The 17,978-nt window shown below is 34.9% G+C and overlaps 1 protein-coding gene across 1 annotated transcript in view; it reads left to right on the top strand.

Moving 5' to 3' along the window:
* The window catches only part of ICE2 (interactor of little elongation complex ELL subunit 2), a 66,166-nt gene that overhangs the window by 10,116 nt on the left and 38,072 nt on the right, over positions 1 to 17,978 (top strand). Inside the window, exons 5-9 of the mRNA XM_021693880.1 lie at positions 936 to 1,055; positions 13,256 to 13,393; positions 13,984 to 14,100; positions 14,453 to 14,612; positions 15,672 to 15,853. Of these exons, the coding sequence (XP_021549555.1) occupies positions 936 to 1,055; positions 13,256 to 13,393; positions 13,984 to 14,100; positions 14,453 to 14,612; positions 15,672 to 15,853 (717 nt within the window). The remainder of the gene's footprint in view (positions 1 to 935; positions 1,056 to 13,255; positions 13,394 to 13,983; positions 14,101 to 14,452; positions 14,613 to 15,671; positions 15,854 to 17,978) is intronic.

Raw genomic sequence — 17,978 nt, 5'->3', positions numbered from 1 at the left:
TTTGTTGGTTCTATTATAGTTCAGGCATTTTGCTCTGGTTCTGAGCATATTTCACTCCAGTTCATCGTAAGTACTAGCAGAACAATTTTACATTGCTCACTGAACCAATTTTAAGTTTTTGTTTGATTAATTAGTAGTTTCAAGTTCTCAATTATATAAATGATGCTGTGTTGAACATCTTGGTTGCAAACTCTTTGTTCATATCTATAATTGTTTCCTTAAGATAAATTCTTAAAAATAAAATGGCCAGATCAAAAACTATACATATTTTTTGAGGCTTAGATCTGCATTTACACATGGGAAAATTGTTATGCACAAAGTTTAAGCCAGTTTGTACCACTATTGCATGGAAGTTTTCTTTAAAAAAAAAACAAAAAACAAAAAAACTTTACTAACCCTGGATATTACCTTTTTGCCTCTAATTTGATATGGAAAAAATGGTGATGCCTTGTTTTATATTAATTTACAGTGTTTACTAATGAAAATAAGCCATTTCCATGTGTTCATAAGCCATTTCTATTTCTTTTGTAACTTGCCTATTCATGTTGTTTGCACATTTTTCCATTTGAATGTTTGTCTTTTATGTTAATTAAGAGCATTTTGTGGAAAAGCTTATTAATTCCTAAATAGGTAGTGTGATATTAGTCATTTGCTCTTTTTACAGAGTTAGGTTTTTTTTTTTAAATTGAAGTGTAGTCGATAGGCAATATTGTATTAGTTTCAGGTGTTCCACATAGTGATTCAAGATTTATATACATTTTGGAGTTTTTAATAAGTTTGTCATTATTATATAACAGTATTTACTCTTTCTCTGATTTCTGCTTTGGATAGAGACTTTAATTAGTCTTTAAGTCCAAATTATTAGAACAGTGATTGAGAAGTGATTGTTTTTAATCAAGCTTATTCCATGACATGTCTACTTTTTTAAAAATCAGGATATGAAAAAACATGTGAATGAAGAAGTTACTGAATTCCTAAAGTTTTTGCAGAATTCTGCAAAGAAATGTGCACAGGATTATAACATGCTTTCTGATGATGCTCGTCTCTTCACGGAGGTAAAAAAAAAAAAAAATCATTTATTTAAACTGGCAAGTAATAGGCAGTAACAGCATTTAAAATGTGTGATGATCCTGCCACAATCATATAAAGATATCAGTATTATCAATTTAGAGACCAAATTGTGTGTAGGTCTTTTATTCAGCATGTATTTTAATAATGAAAATACTAGCACCTCAAAATCATATACACTAGTAGAATACTCATATTTGTTTTTTTTATTCTACTGATCCAACTACCAAATTTGAATTATATTTTATTCACATGGATGGTTTGATCTGATGCACTGATGTTCCTTGTGAGAGAATGGGTGTTTAAGGAGTTACCTTGGTCCTTAAAAATCTGAATGGTCATTTAGTACTTAGTCATATAAATTTGTATTTGTTATCTTCATGGTAACCAGCTACCAAATGGAAGAATTTCAACTGTGAGTTCATTTTTTGATACTTAGATCATTCATGCAAATGTATTAGCAAAGCATGTAAACCACTATACTTTGTACCCTACCATCATTCAGTAGGCTTAGGAGAAATTCAAAATACACTACTTAAATGGTAACTATTAAAATGTATTATTGTATTAGAGTTTTATCTACAAACACCAATATCAGTATGAATTTTTTTGAAGTCTTTAAAACTAATCATTCTATATAGCAGTGTGATCCGCTTGACACTACTGAACTCTACATATAAAATGGTTAAGATAGTAAGTTTCGTGTGTATTTTACCACAATTCAAAATAAAACAAAACAACTGGTCCCTATAATTTAGGGGCAGCAGAGGATATTAATTTTACCATTTTTTAAACACATTTTAAGGTGAAATTTTGGTGTTAATATGAACCAGAAGAATGATTCTTCTAAACAAATGGAAGAATTGCATTTTTATTTTCTCTGAATCTACATATGGTATACTCAAACCAAGTGTCCTATTTTTCCATATGGAAAAGGAATTGTAGCTGTTCCTATTTTAATAGTGCCTTTGAAGGGACCAGAATGATGGTTGTAAAACGTAAGTCATATCCCCTCATGTCACTGGTTTAAAATGATTTCTCAGTTCACTCAGAGAGGGCAAAAAAAAAAAAAGAGGGTATTTACAAAGTTGTACAATGCCCTACATGATCACCCTCCCTCAACCACCGCCCCCCAAGCCCAGCCTGCTTCATCTTCTACATAGCTCCCTCTCAGTTCTCCTCCAGTCTACTGGCCTCTTTGTGTTACTTGAATACTCCAAGCATGGTCCTGCTTTAAGGACTTAGGTTCTTCCCATCTTTCTGGCAAGCTGTTCCCCAGATAAGTGCATGGATTAGTTCCTTGATTTAAGTCTCTCACTGTTCAGATGCCAACTATCAATAAGGATATCCCTAATTACCCTGTAACAAATAACATCACTTTCAGGGTTCCCTTTACCATGTTTTATTCTTTTTTATTGTCTTTCCCCACAACACCTATACATAAGTGCTTTTTTTTTTTTTAATATTTTATTTATTTGACAGAGAGAGACACAGCGAGAGAGGGAACACAAGCAGGGGGAGTGGGAGAGGGAGAAGCAGGCCTCCCGCAGAGCAGGGAGCCCGATGCAGGCCTCGATCCCAGGACGCCGGGATCATGACCTGAGCCGAAGGCAGACACCCAATGACTGAGCCACCCAGGTGCCCCCATAAATGCTTTTTTGTGCACTGCTGTGCTCCCAATGACTAAGTAATGCCAGACAAACATTAAATTCTTAAGTGCTCATTGTAATTATTTATTGAATATAAAAGTGTTTATTAACAAAGTACATTATTTGATAGGGAGTGTGATAGCTAATCAGCATTAAGTCTTGTTTTTTAGTCACATTGACTTGGCAATATATTTTGTCTGATTTACATTTTACCTCTCCACCCTAAAGGTTCACTGATATTTTTCTGATTTTTTAGTGTTTTAAAATTTTAATTTTATATTATGAAGTGCAGTATACTTACAGAGAAGTATATAGAACAAATATATACAGCTTAACAAATAATTATATAGTGAACACCTATGTAAGTCTCTTACAAGTCAAGAAATAAAACATTACCAGTAACCCAGAAGCTCCCTGTATATCCCTCCTAATAATAACATTCTCCCTTCTTGAAGAAGTAATCACTGTCACAGTTTGGTGTTGATAATTTTCATGCACTTTTTTTGGTAATTCTTCGAGCTCACTTTTGCCTGTTTTTGAGTTTTATGTGAACAGAATTCTTCCTTCACTCATTATGTTTGGGTGAGATTCATCTGCATGTATGTGTGTAGTTGTAGTTCATTCATTTTCTTTTCTGTCCATTATTACATTACATAAATAAACTACAATTCTATTGATCACAGTTTGAGTTGTTTCCTGTTTGGAGCTATTCTAAGCAGTGTTCCTATGAAAATTCTCATACATGTCTCTTGGTGCACATGTGCACACATTTCTACTGGGTATATACCCAGGAATGGAATTGTTGAGTCATAGAGTATACACATATCTTTAACTTTAGTAAATAATGTCTAACTGTTTTCCAAAGGGTTATGCCACTGTACAGTCTACCTTTGAGAGTTTTGTTGGTCCATATCCTCAAGTTAATACATACATGGTAGTCATTTCAGTTTTAGCCAATCTAGAGGATATGGTATTATATATGTAATAAGACTTTGCATCTTTTCATATGCTGATTGGTTATTTCTTATGAATCAGCTGTTCAAGTTTTGCCCTATATTCTACTGGATTTTTTGTTGTTGATATGTGGGAGTTCTTTGTATATTTGAAATATACAAATTTTATTGGGTTATGTATGTTGGAAATTTTTTCTTTTATTTGATAAAATGGTCACTTTTAATCTACAAATTTCCCCTCATTCCTTTCTTTTCCTTAAACTTTATCTTTTCAAGAACTTGGGTCATTTGACCTGTAAAGTTTCCTATGGTCTAGATTTTGATGAGTGCTTATTCACAGTGACATTTCAACATGTTCCTCTTTTCTCTGTATTTCTTACAAATTGTCGATGGGATCTGGAAGCTTGATCAGAATTAGTCTTGGCCAAATGGATCCAACACATAGATGTTGTATTCTTTAATCAGGTGGCACATATGTCTGGTTGTTTCTTTTTTGTGGTGGTTGCAGCTGTTCGTGTTCAATGCCTAGATCTAGTCATTCACTGGGGTTTATAAAATCATAGGATTCTAGTTGCATCATTTATTTGTATTTATTAGTTGGAATAATTTTATTAAGATATGTTTTCCCTCATCTATGTGGTTTCCTGATTCTTGTAGCAGAAAAAACTGCTAGATTCTTTCCCTTTATATGCCAGTTTTGAAAAAATTGATTCCTTCTTCTCCAATGTTGGTCAATGTTTTCTTTTTTAAAAGTATTATGGGTTTTAGTCCACTGTAATTACTCTTTTTGAAGCTCATATAATACCAGCTTTAGCCAGTGACTGCTCTTCATACTGGCTTTTGAGTCTTTTTGAGTCACTGTGGTAGTCTTTGAGGCTTGTTTTGTTCATTTCCTGTCTCAACCCTGGAATCAGCAATTCTCCAGAGCCCTTGTTTCTTTCAATGGCAAGTTTTATTTCAAGTCTACAGTCTGTGTACTGGGGATGCTCATTGCTCCTGGATTGGTCATTGTTTCTGAGAATATTTCAGTAGATGGAGCTAGGAAATAGTTATTTAAAGAAAAAAATACCACATGTATCTCATTTACTTTATACCACATTATACTCACAACAACCTTAGAATAACAGTACTATCAATCAATGGGATACTGAAAACAGTTTGGAAAAATTTTTTGTATGTTCTCCCTATTCTCCCCTACTTTTTTTTTTGTTTTTAAGATTTTATCCACTTATTAGAGAGCACGAGCAGGAGGGGCAGAGGGAGAGGGAGAAGCAGACTCCCTGCTGAGCAGGGAGCCCGATGTGGGGCTTGATTCCAGGACCCTGGAATCATGACCTGAGCCGAAGGCAGATGCTTAACCAACAGAGCCACCTAGCACCCCTCCCCTACTTTTTTTTTTTAAAAAAGGTTGTACTTTATCTATGTTAGAGCATTAATTATTACATACTAAATAAGCTCTTCCTTTTTACCATATTTAATTCTAAATCAATTTTACTGAAGTATATATAATTTACATATAATGATCCATTTTAAGTGCATGTCACTGAGTTTTCACAAATGCGTATACCTGTGTAACCATGACCACAATCATGATAGGGTATGTTTCCATCACACTTAAAAGATCTCTATGCCTCTTTCTATCCGTGGCCTAGGAAACCACCAGTATGCTTTCTGTTTCCATGGATTAGATTTGCCTTTTCTAGAGTTTCATAAAAACTGAGTCACACACAATGTATTCTTATGTCTGGCTTCTTTCTTTCAGCATTTTTTTTTGAGATTCATCCACATTGACACAAATATGCATAATGTGTTCCTTTTTATTCCTTTTTGTTTTATTGTATACACCAAAATTGGTTTATCAGTTCAGCTGTTGATGGACATTTGTGTTATTTCCAGTTTGGGGCAATTATGAATAAAGCTACTGTGAGCATTCTTATATGAGGTTTTTTGGGAACATATGTTTTCATTCTTCTTGGGTAAAGAACAAGGGGTAGAATTTCCAGATCATATGGCAAGTGTAGTTAAATGTTGTTAGAAACTGCCAAACTTTGTCATAATGGATGTACCATTTTACACTCATCACAAATGTTTAAAAGTTCTAGTTGCCCTGTACTTTTGCTAACACTTAGTATTGGTGATCTTTTTTTTTTAGAAAAGTAAAGTTTTGACCTCAGGTTTCATGTTCCTTCCTGTTGATGACCTTAGTCGCACCCATGCAATTCTTTTTTTTTCTTTTTCAAATTTTTATTTATTTTCTTGTTAGTTAACATAGAGTATAGTACTGGTTTCAGGAGTAGAATTTAGTGATTCATCACTTACATATAACACCCAGTGCTCATCATTACAAGTTCCCTCCTTAATATCCATCACACATTTAGCCCATCTCCCACCCACCTCCTTCCATCAACCCTCAGTTTGTTTTCTATCATTAATAGTCTCTCATGGCTTGTTTCCCTCTCTCTCTCTTTTTTTCCCCTTCCCTTATGTTTATTTATTTATTTTTATTATTTATTTATTTGACAGAGAGAGACACAGTGAGAGACGGAACACAAGCAGGGGGAGTGGGAGAGGGAGAGGGAGAGGGAGAAGCAGGCTTCCCGCCGAGCAGGGAGCCCGACGTGGGGCTCGATCCCAGGACCCTGGGATCACGACCTGAGCCGAAGGCAGACGCTTAATGACTGAGCCACCCAGGCGCCTCGTTCCTTCCCTTATGTTTACCTGTTTTGTTTCTTAAATTCCACTTATAAGTGAAGTCATGTGGTATTTGTCTTTCTCTGACTGACTTATTTCACTTAGCATAATACACTCCAGCTCCATCTGCATTGTTGCAAATGTCAAGATTTCATTCTTTTTGATGGCTGAGTAGTATTCCGTTATGTGTGTATTATGTATGTTACATATATGTGTGTATATATACGTATGTGTGTATATATACTTATATATGTATTTTATATATATATTTATATATACCACATCTTCTTTATCCATTCATCAGTCGATGGACACTTGGGCTCTTTCTGTTGTTTGGCTCTTGTTGATAATGCTGCTGTAAACAACAGGGCACATATACCCCTTCCAATATATTTTTTGTATCCTGTGGGTAAATACCTAGTATGTAATTGCTGGATCCTAGGGTAGTTCTATTTTTAACTTTTTGAGGAACCTCCATATTGTTTTCCAGAGTGGCTGCACCAGTTCATACTGGTAATCTTTTTACATTTTAACAGCCTCCTGGATGTGTAATGGTATCTCATTATGGTTCTAGTTTGCATTTCCCTAATGAGTGATGATGTTTTAAAATCTTTGCTGATTTTATTGGTTTTTATTTTTATTGAGTCTTGAAAGTTCTTTATATATTCTGAATGCAAGTCTATTATATATGTAGTTTTCCCCAGTTTGTGACATGTTTTTTAATGTTTTTAAGAGTGTCTCTCAAGGGGCACCCGGGTGGCTCAGTTGGTTAAGCGACTGCCTTCGGCTCAGGTCATGATCCCGGAGTCCCTGGATCGAGTCCCGTGTCGGGCTCCCTGCTCGGCAGGGGGCCTGCTTCTCCCTCTGACCGCCCCCCCTCTCATGTGCTCTCTCCCTCTCATTCTCTCTCTCTCAAATAAATAAATAAAATCTTAAAAAAAAAAAAAAAGAGTGTCTCTCAAAGAACAGAATTTTAATTTCAATGAAGTCTCATTTTTCAAAATGTTTTTGGTTGGTGCTTTTATGTGTTCTATCATAGAAATCTTTGCTGACCCCAACTGGTTCTCATCTGGGATCACTTTTACTTCTTCACCCCTGCCCCATGGATTTTAGCAATGTCTGGAGACAATTTTGGTTGTCACAAGTGGCAAATGCTACTGGTGTCTATTGACTAGAGGCCAGGGATGCTACTGAGCATCCTACAATGCGCATGTCATCTCCCACAACAAAGAATTATCCAGCCCAAAGTGTCTGTAATGCTTCTGTTGAGAAACCCTGATCAGGAGGGTTTATAGTTTTAACTTTAATGTGAATGTCCATTTCAAGTTTTTATGGTGCAAGATGTGAGGTTTGGATCAAAGTTCATTCTTCTTTCATATGGATATCTAGTGCAAGCATAGTGATTCTCACCTGAGAGTCATTTTGCCTCCCAGAGGACATTTGGTAGTGTCTGGAGACATTTTTGGTTGTCACAACTGGGGAAGGGCATCTGGTGGGTAGAGTGAAGGATGTTGCTAAATATCCTTCAGTGTATAGGATGACCCCCCCACCACAAAGAATTATCTGGTCCCAAATGTGGAAAATGCCAATATTGAGAAACTCTGCCTAGCACTATTGGTTGAAAAAGCTATTTTTTCCCTCATTGAATTGCCTTGTCACCAGTGATATGTGTGTGGGTCAATTTCCTGACTCTATTTTATTTCATTAATCTATAAAATTGTCTTTATGCCACTACCACCTGGTCTTGTAAGTTTTGAAACCATGTGGGGGAAGTCCTGCAACTTTGTTCTTTTTAAAAATTGTTTTGGTTCTTTTTAGTCCTTTGTATTTCCATGTAAATTTTGGAATCCACTTGTCAATTTCTACAGAAGATTTAGGTGGGATTTCAATAGGATTTCTTTGCATCTGTAGAACTTGTATTTTACAGATATATTTTAAAATAGTGTTTAGCTGTATTGTCTTTCTTCCTTTTCTTTTTAAATAAAATCTGACATCTCTTGTCTTTTAACTAGAAAGACTAGTTATTTACATTCATTATGATAATTGACATACATGGACTTGTTTGTGATTTCATTTGTCTTTTTCTAAAGTTCTTTCTAATTTTACTTCTTTTGAGGGCATTGACTTTTTTTCTCCTTCTTTTCCTCTCCTTACTGATTTGGAATTTATTCTTTGTTTTTCTGTTCACCTAATGGTTACCCTTGAATTTTTACAGTGATTTTTTTCCCTCACTGAATTGCCTTGTCATTAGTGATGTGTGGGTCAGTTTCCTGGTTCTATTCTGTTTCTATCTATTAGTCAATGTATCTACAGAGACCATAGAGCATTTTGACTGATGTTGTTTAATGCTGTCTCTAAAACCTATGTTATTATTTTATATGAACAATGTTTTAATTTATCTACAAATTCTGACGACTTTTGGCTTTCCATTTCGTCTTCTCAAATATACATTCTGAGATCCTCCTCATTGTTCCTGAAATGCTTTGTGTTCTAGATGTTCCTTTGATGACTGTCTCTGGGTGATGAACAATCTTTCGGTTTATCTGAAAATATTTTTGTTTTGTTCTCCTTCTTATATGATAGTTTTACTCCATACATAATTCTAAGTTGACTGTTTTGTTTCTCAGTCTGAAGATATAATTCTACTTTTTCTGGCTCCTGTTTTTGAAAAGTGTGTCATCTGGGGGCGCCTGGGTGGCTCAGTCGTTAAGCGTCTGCCTTCAGCTCAGGTCATGATCCCAGGGTTCTGGGATCGAGTCCCACATCGGGCTCCCTGCTCAGCAGGAAGCCTGCTTCTCCCTCTCCCACTCCCCCTGCTTGTGTTCCTGCTCTTGCTGTCTCTCTCTCTGTCAAATAAATAAAAAATCTTAAAAAAAAAAAAAAGAAAAGAAAAGTGTGTCATCTGTTTGTCCTTTCTTTTAGGGAATCTGTCTTTTCTCTCTGACTGATCTTTATTTTTGGTATTTTACAGTTTGACTACAGTGTGTGTGTGTTTAAATCATACTTGGTTCATTATGTTTCTTGTATCTGTATATTCCTATCCTTTATCAGTTCTGGAAAATTCTCAGCCATTTTCTATTATTGCTTCTCCGTCATTTTCTCAACTCTTTCTGGGATTCCCATATTCCCTAGGTTAGGCCTCAGTCTATCTTCCATTCCATCCCCTGCCCTGTCTCCCTCTCTCCCCCTTTTAACTGTGGTAAAATATACGTAACATAAGTTTTTAGGGACAGTTGAATGGCATAAAATACTTTTTATACTGTTGTAAATATAATTCTACCATCCACCTCTAGAACTTTCTCATCTTCCCAAGCTGAAACTCTGTACCCATTAAATAATAACTCATCATTCCCTCTTCTCCCCAGTCCCTGGCAACCACCGTTCTACTTTCTAGCTCTATGAATTTGACTTTTCTAGGTACCTCACATAAGTGGAGTATTTGTCCTTTTGTGATTTTTATTTCACTTAGCGTATTGTATTCTTCAAGGTTCAACTGTGTTGTAGGATGTGTTAGAATTTCTTTCCCTTTTTTAGAATTTATTTTTAATTGTGGTAAAATACACATAACTTAAAGTTTACTATTGTCATTATCTTTAAGTGTGCAGTTCAGTAATATTAAGTACATTCATATTGTTATATAGCCAAGTCTCCAGAATTCTTTTCACCTTGCAAAACTGAGACTCTCTACCCATTTCTGAACTGTTTCTGCTAACAACATTTTTGATACCAAATACGTGTTTTGTTTTGTTTTTTTCCCCACACCAATCAGTTCTCCAACTCTCTGGAAGGCAGCTATTCTCACCACTATCCACCAAAACAAGTTCTCCAACTCTCTGGACAGTAGGCCTAGAGTTCCCATGACCTTCTCTGGTTCAGTAATTTGCTACAGAACTCAGGAGAACACTTTACTTACTATTTCTAGTTTATTATAAAGGATACAACTCAGGAACAGCCAAATGGAAGAGAGAGATGCATAGGGCAAGAAATGGGGGAAGGGGCACAGAGCTTCTGTGCCCTCTCCAGGCATACCACCCTCCCAGCACCAATGTGTTCATCAACCTTGGAGCTCTCTGAACCCCATAGTTTAGGGGTTTTTATGGAGGCTTTGTTTCCTAGGCATGGTTGATTAAATTATTGGCTGTTGGTGATTAAATCAATCTCCAGCCCTCTAATCATGCCCTGGTCTTTCTGGCAACCATCCCCCATCCTGAAGTTATCTAGGGGCCATGAGTCATCTAATTAGCATACAAAAGACATTCATTCTTGTCATTCAGGAAATTGCTAGGGTATTAGTGCCCTGTGTTAGGAACCAAGGACAAAGACCAAATACATATTTCTTATTTTATCCATTAAACAATAACTCTCAATTCCCATCCTTCCCAGTTTGTAGCAACCACCATTCTACTTTCTGTCTCTGAATTTAATCTTCTCTAGGTAACCCCATATAAGTGGAATTTATGGTATTTGTCTTTTTGTGACTTATTTTACTTAGTGTAATGTCGTCAAGATTCACCCATGTTCTAGCATGTTTCTAAATTTCCTTCCTTTTTAAGGCTGAATACATATTCTGTTGTATGTATTTGGACATTTTGCTTATCCATTCATCCATTGATGGACACTCTGGTTACTTCTGCCTTTTGGCAGTTGTGAATAATGCTGCTTTGAACATGGGTGTACAAATATCAGTTCAGATCTCTGTTTTGTGAGTCTTAAATGTAAGTCTCATGTTCAGCTCCTTACCTGATCTTCCCACTGGTGGAGGCATTTGACCTCAAGATACTTCATCTTTTATGGGTTTTCTGCTCACTGCTCCTGTTTCTTCTCACTCTAGGTGTCTGAGGTTTATTTATTTACTTATGGTCCTTGAGATTCTTTTTGCTTTTTACCAAGCCCAGTAATGCATGAAAATTGTTAGTTGTAATTTATCCAATATCTAGTGGGATTTGGATAGAAGTGCTCTCTCTTCAAAGTATACCTACTCTGCTATACTTCTAGAAGTAGTGTCCATTATGTTTTTACGTTTCAAACATGAATGATACTGTATTTGTCCCCTCTGGCCCAAAATAAAATCTAGGGAGCAGAGTCATTTTCACCTTTCTTTGTAATGATATATCTGTATTAAGTACATGCATGTGCTTTTGGTGTGTTTAGTTTTCAAGATATTTTGAATATTAAATAACATTCAGTGGTTGGGTGATGGGAAACAGCCAGAATCTCTTAACCTTCATAGCTGTTTTTCAAAGACAAATTATTAGTTAAAAACCTTTTAAATATATCAAATAATGATCCTTTAGTTGCTTAATACCTACCAGTTATGAAATATCTCTAATAATATATAGTAATGTATCTGAATATAAGAGTAAAACTGTTAGATTTTCCTGTGACTTTCTCTTTCCCTAATTACTGAATTAAGTGAAACTAAGAAACACTAACATCCAACAGAGTTTTATCAAGAAAGATGTGTGAGCAAATATCTAACTAGAATAGTCTGTATGTCATATAGTTCTTATGTATTGCTTTCTTTTGCGTGTATGTTTAAGTTCTTGTAATGACTGCTATAGGATGGGAATGTTAGGGGTAGAGGTTAACTAATATAAATGAGCAAAGATACTACGCAGATCTCACTGCAGTTGACTGGGATTTTTAAAAACAAACAAAACATTTCCATGTTAATCTACATCTGCCTTAGTTGCAAGTAATATTTGAATAAAATACCAAAGTTAGCATTGAAAAGAATGGATAGAGGGGGAAAAATGTGAAAGACAGCAGGAAGTGAGGATTTAGGAAGGGGAGAAGAGGATATGAAATTAGATGAAAAGAGACTGGAGTAAAGTTATTAATTTGTAACTTGACAACTTTTATAAATGAGGGAAAGAGAATATAAAGATTACAAAGATATGCGCTTATTGCTAATTTACTTTTGTGATATAAAGTAAATTCTAAAAGCTTCAGATTAGATTCATTGACAGGAGAAGAAAAATACGTTTCTTAGAAGATGATATACATACGTTTTTTAATTATAACCCCACTCCCACCCAAAACCACTGTGCATCTTTGAGTTATTTACATGTTATCACAATGTCATATATTCTGCTTGAGTAAAGCTGTGTATCTTATTTCCTTCTTGATTAGATTTCCTGGTAAGTTATTAGTGTTTTGAAAAGTTTGGAGAGAAGCAAATACTAAATACTCCATCATTTAATTAGTTTTAACATTGTTACTTATTTTTTAGGTTGTAGATTAGAGTGATTTGTAAGATAAGTACTTTGTTAATTCATTGTGCTTTGGAATCTTTTTAGTGTATTAAACTTATTTATTTCTAATTAGTCATGTAACTTTATTGCAAGGAAACGTGTTGAAATTTTCATGTGGCTTTATTTCCTTGACAGTTTCTTAAATAGCACAGAAAATATGCATCTTTTCTATTTAATTTTAAATTTTAATACTATTGCTAATTTTAGTATTAAATATCAATCTTTTAAGAAATTAGGTTAAAAAGAATTACTATGGGGCGCCTGGGTGGCTCAGTTGGTTAAGCGACTGCCTTCAGCTCAGGTCATGATCCTGGAGTCCCGGGATCGAGTCCCGCATCGGGCTCCCTGCTCAGCAGGGAGTCTGCTTCTCCCTCTGACCCTCCCCCACTCTCATGTGCTCTCTCTCTCTCTCAAATAAATAAATAAAATCTTTAAAAAAAAAAAAAAGAATTACTATGAAAATAAGAGATTAACTTAAGTAAGGAATATACATTATGCTTGGATTATTAGAAGTTTGATTAATGAAACGAGGCTAATATTTATAATGAATAATTATATAGTCACATAGAACTAAATTATTTTTGTTGTATTATTATGGAATTATGATACAAATGAATTTCTCTTAATTTTTATTTCCTAGCAAATTTTAAGAGCTTGTATTGAACAAGTGAAAAAGTATCCAGAGTTCTATACTCTTCATGAAGTCACGAGCTTAATGGGATTCTTCCCATTCAGAATAGAGATGGGATTAAAGTTAGAAAAAACTCTTCTCGCATTGGTAAGGCTTACCAATGAAGGTATAAACTTACTTTTCTCTGAAACATCACCTATATTTCACATAGACAATATTTATGTTTAGGTTTTGAACATTACATAATGAGATGTAACTTTTAAAATATGCAATGCAAATGTGTCTTTTTTTATTTTATGGATACCAATGCTTGATTTTTTTTTTAAATGTCACTACTAACTTTATTTCTTGGTTTTCTTTTCTTCATTTCTCATCTTTCTTAATGTTCCAAAATACAAGCAGAGAACCTTTTTTCTTTTAAATGATTGTACTCACAATCATTGGAAGTAAGTGTGTGTAGAGAGGATATTTTAGAGTTTCTGTTATATGTGTACCTCATAAAATGAGAGGTTAGAATGTAAAGTGGTAAAGAAAATGGCATGGCACCCTTGTCTTGGACCGTTTTTGAAAAAAACATATATGTAGGTTGTCAAGCAAAATCATGGGAATCATAGCTTTAAGAAGGCTCTAAAGTAGAGTGGAGAATTTTAAGTTAAGAGTTTCATATGATGGAAAGATACTTAGGGGAAAAATACATGTGGTATTTGCAATAAGACATTCCCTTTTTTCTTACTTAGGGCAGTGTAAAATATGTGAAAACTGTATTTCCCTCAATGCCTGTGAAGTTGCAGCTCTCAAAAGATAACATATCTACCACTGAGACACCAGAAAAAACAGCTGCAGCTATGCATTATGTAAGTAAGAAAGTACTTTGGATTTTCCCAAGTAATTTGCTGTACCTCATAAAGTACATATGATCTTCCTGTTCTAAAGTCCCCTTCTTGGGACGCCTGGGTGGCTTAGTCAGTCTGCCTTCAGCTTGGGTCATGATCTCAGGGTGCTGGGATCCAGCCCCGCATTGGGCTCCCTGTTCTGCAGGGAGTCTACCTCTCCCCCAGCTCATGCTCTCTCGTTTTCTCTCTCTCTCAAATAAATAAAATCTTAAAAAAAAAAAAATAAAGTCCCCCTTTTGAATGTCTCCCTTCTTTTCATCAAAGAAATTTCCAATACATATAATGAAGTAACAAGTTATATGTTGTTTTTCAGGATATTAGTAAAGATCCAAATGCAGAGAAGCTTGTTTCAAGATATCACCCTCAGATAGCTCTAACCAGTCAATCATTGTTTACATTATTAAATAATCATGGACCAAACTACAAGGAACAGTGGGAAATTCCTGTGTGTATTCAAGTAATACCCGTTGCAGGTTTGTGATTTGCCATAACAAGTAATACTTTGAAAAGAGGAGTTGGAACAATTCTATTTCAGCTGTCTAAACATAGGTGGTCATTTGTCAAATAAAAAAATCTTAGGTTTTGATTTAAGAAGGATGTGAATTTTACATTTACATTTAGTAGAACTTTAAATATATAATACTACTAAAGAGTTCATACTCATACGTGAGTAATTAGATCTATAAAACTTGTATTCATATTGGGGGTGGTGAGAAAGAAATAGTTATGGTTTAGGGTAGCCAAAAATACATGAAATAATGAGGTTCTCTGTCTTTCATTGAAATGAAAAGAATGTAATACTTTATTAGACAACCTCAAATGAGTGAGTTTCCAAGACATTTACTTGTCTGGTATTGGAGTTCAGAATTAAAATAGGTCTATACTTGTAAGCATAGGATAGTTTTTCTTTGGACAGTAAGTTAATACCTTCTAGATTCATTTTATTATATACAACAATTATAGTAAATATAGAACTGTATCTAATGAAATAAAACTACAGATTAGAGTTAAATATAGTATATTCTCTGTGGTTGAGTTTTATCACTTTTTGAAAGCATAGTTGTATAAGAACTGAGTAATAATGACAGTAAAATTACATGAAATAGGGACGCCTGGGTGGCTCAGTCGGTTAAGCGTCTGCCTTCAGCTCAGGTCATGATCCCGGGGTCCTGGGATCGAGTCCCTCATCGGGCTCCCCGCTCTGCCTCTGCCTCTCTCTCTCTATCTCTCATGAATAAATAAATAAAATCTTAAAAAAAAAATTATATGAAATAAAAAGCAGAAAACCTTTTTTAAAATTTATTAGGAAGAAAACATATTTTTCTTGCCAGTCAAATTCTCTTGCCCTTATATCTGTAAGGGACATTGAAGATCACAAATTCAAGGGTGGCAAGTACATGAGATGTGCTATACTTTCCTATGCTATATTTCTTTGTTTGGTGATCTTTCTGTCCTACATCCTGTTTGTTTGTTTGTTTTGAAATAGAATTTCTAGAAACTAATCACCCTCTTTCTTCTGTTTTTGTTTTAAGGTTCAAAACCAGTTAAAGTAATTTATATTAATTCACCACTTCCCCAAAAGAAAATGACAATGAGAGAGAGAAATCAAATCTTCCATGAAGTTCCATTAAAATTCATGATGTCCAAAAACACATCTGTTCCAGTCTCTGCAGTATTTATGGACAAACCAGAAGATTATATGTCTGAAATGGAAGTATGTAATGCTTGCTTTTTTTTTTTTTTTTTAAGGGAATGTACTTCTTTATCTTTTTGAAGCATAAAGTTTTATTGCAAGCCTTTAAATCTAGTAGTTAGAAATGAAGGCTTTAGATTAAAACTTAAAATTGAACCCCAAGTCAAGCTAGACTTTAAGCAACTGATTTAACCTCCCTCAGCCCCAGTTAACTCCTTTTGTAAAAGAAAGATGATAATACCTATTTCAAAAGACTGTTGTAAGGATTAAGTTTGATATTATATGTAAAATGCTGAGTACAGTCTTTAGTATATATGTAAAAACTTAGTCAATGGTGGTGGTAATCGTGATAGTGGTTTTATTTAATTGGCCTCATTCATATTCAAGAGTTTTTAAGTATGAAAAGGAATAGATGAGTTTGATTGGTGCAGAAAGTATTTGGCCAGATTGTTAATCCTTTTCAGTATACTCAATAGCTGCGTGACCTTAGGCAAGCTTCATAATTTCTCTTCGTCTCTGGTTTGCTCATCTGTAAAATGGGTTTCATGACAGTACCTAACTCAGGATTATTGGGGATTATATGAGTTAATACAAGTAAAGCATTTAGGACAATGCTTGGCACTCCATAAATACTATTTTTATTATTTTGTGTTTAGACAAAACTTTATCCATTCATTTTACTCATTTTACAAATATTTATTGAGCAGATACTATCCTATGCACTGAGGATACAGCAGTGAATAAAAATAAAGTCTCTTTTTCTCTCACAGCTTACATTAGTGATAGAGGATGAGATGATAAAACCATAGCGAACAAGCAGCTAGTGATAAATGCTATGCAGAAAAATAGAGTAGAAAAATAAGGGTAAAGAGATGGGAATGGGACTATTTTAAACTGATGATCAAGAAGGCTTTTCCAAGGACAGGAAATATGAACAGAGACTTGAATAAAGTGAAAAAGCAAACAAAATTAGAAAATAGAAAAACATTTTTTTAAATTTTATTTATACCTAAGAGCTCATACTATTTTAAGAATATTGACCTTTTGCGTTTCATAATTGTTTATGTTTTTCTCTGCCATTTGCCTTTAATATATTTATAGTGTAATATCATAAAGCACTTCCAAAGTTTGAGTTTTCTTTTTTACATTTTTCTTTTTTCTTTTTTTCTTTTTTTTTAAAGATTTTATTTATTTATTTGACAGAGAGAAGAGAGACAGCGAGAGAGGGAACACAAGCAGGGGGAGTGGGAGAGGCAGAAGCAGGCTTCCCGCCGAGCAGGGAGCCCGATGTGGGGCTCGATCCCAGGGCCCTGGGATCATGACCTGAGCTGAAGGCAGACGCTTAACGACTGAGCTACCCAGGCGCCCCTTTTTACATTTTTAAATCTATCTTATAGTTGGTGTGAGGTGAATGTCAGGAAGTAATAAGCACTATGAAGAAACATGAAGTAGGTAAAAAGGGATAAAAAGTGACAGTAACTTCTTTCTGTAATGGCAGACCAAGTAATGTGGACCTTTGCCATTACTGATTACAGCTAAAAAAGCTGGACAAAATATAAAAATTTCTTTCTTAGAATCATCAAAGAGCTAACAAGATAGTGAGGAATTACAGGGCTGAGATACTAGAGAAGACCAGAATCCAGAGAGGTAAGTCTTTCACTCAGAGTCATTTTTGCCCTGAATGGTATTTGCCATTTCTGAAGGGGCAGCAAAAAACGAACTATGCTTTTGGCAGCATCACAAGACTAGGGGGACAAAAGTCAAAGTTTGGTTTTCTACCAAGGGCTTGAGCCCTACAGGGCTGCACCCCAGGAGTAAGGGTGAGCTAGAGATAAATCCACTTTCTCAGAGATTGTAGCCTGAGTTTTCCAGGCCTTGAACTTGGATTTCTAGTGTCTCTAGACACCTAGTAAGAACTAATGAAAATAATTCTTAGAGGAACATAATGTCATTTTGAGCCTTCAATTATTTCTACAGTTAACTTTTTAAATAAAGCATCCAAAAAGCAAAAGGGTAACTGAACTAGATAATGTGAGCAAGAATCATCAGAAACAATGACCAAAGAAATTGACTCACAGAGACAGATCCTGCAATTATCAGTCACAAACTGTTAGCCAACTCTGTTTATTTATACAGCATTCAAGGA

The sequence above is a fragment of the Neomonachus schauinslandi genome, chromosome 9 (assembly GCF_002201575.2).
Source record: "Neomonachus schauinslandi chromosome 9, ASM220157v2, whole genome shotgun sequence".
NCBI lineage: Eukaryota > Metazoa > Chordata > Mammalia > Carnivora > Phocidae > Neomonachus > Neomonachus schauinslandi.
This window is presented reverse-complemented; position numbering and strand designations above follow the sequence as displayed.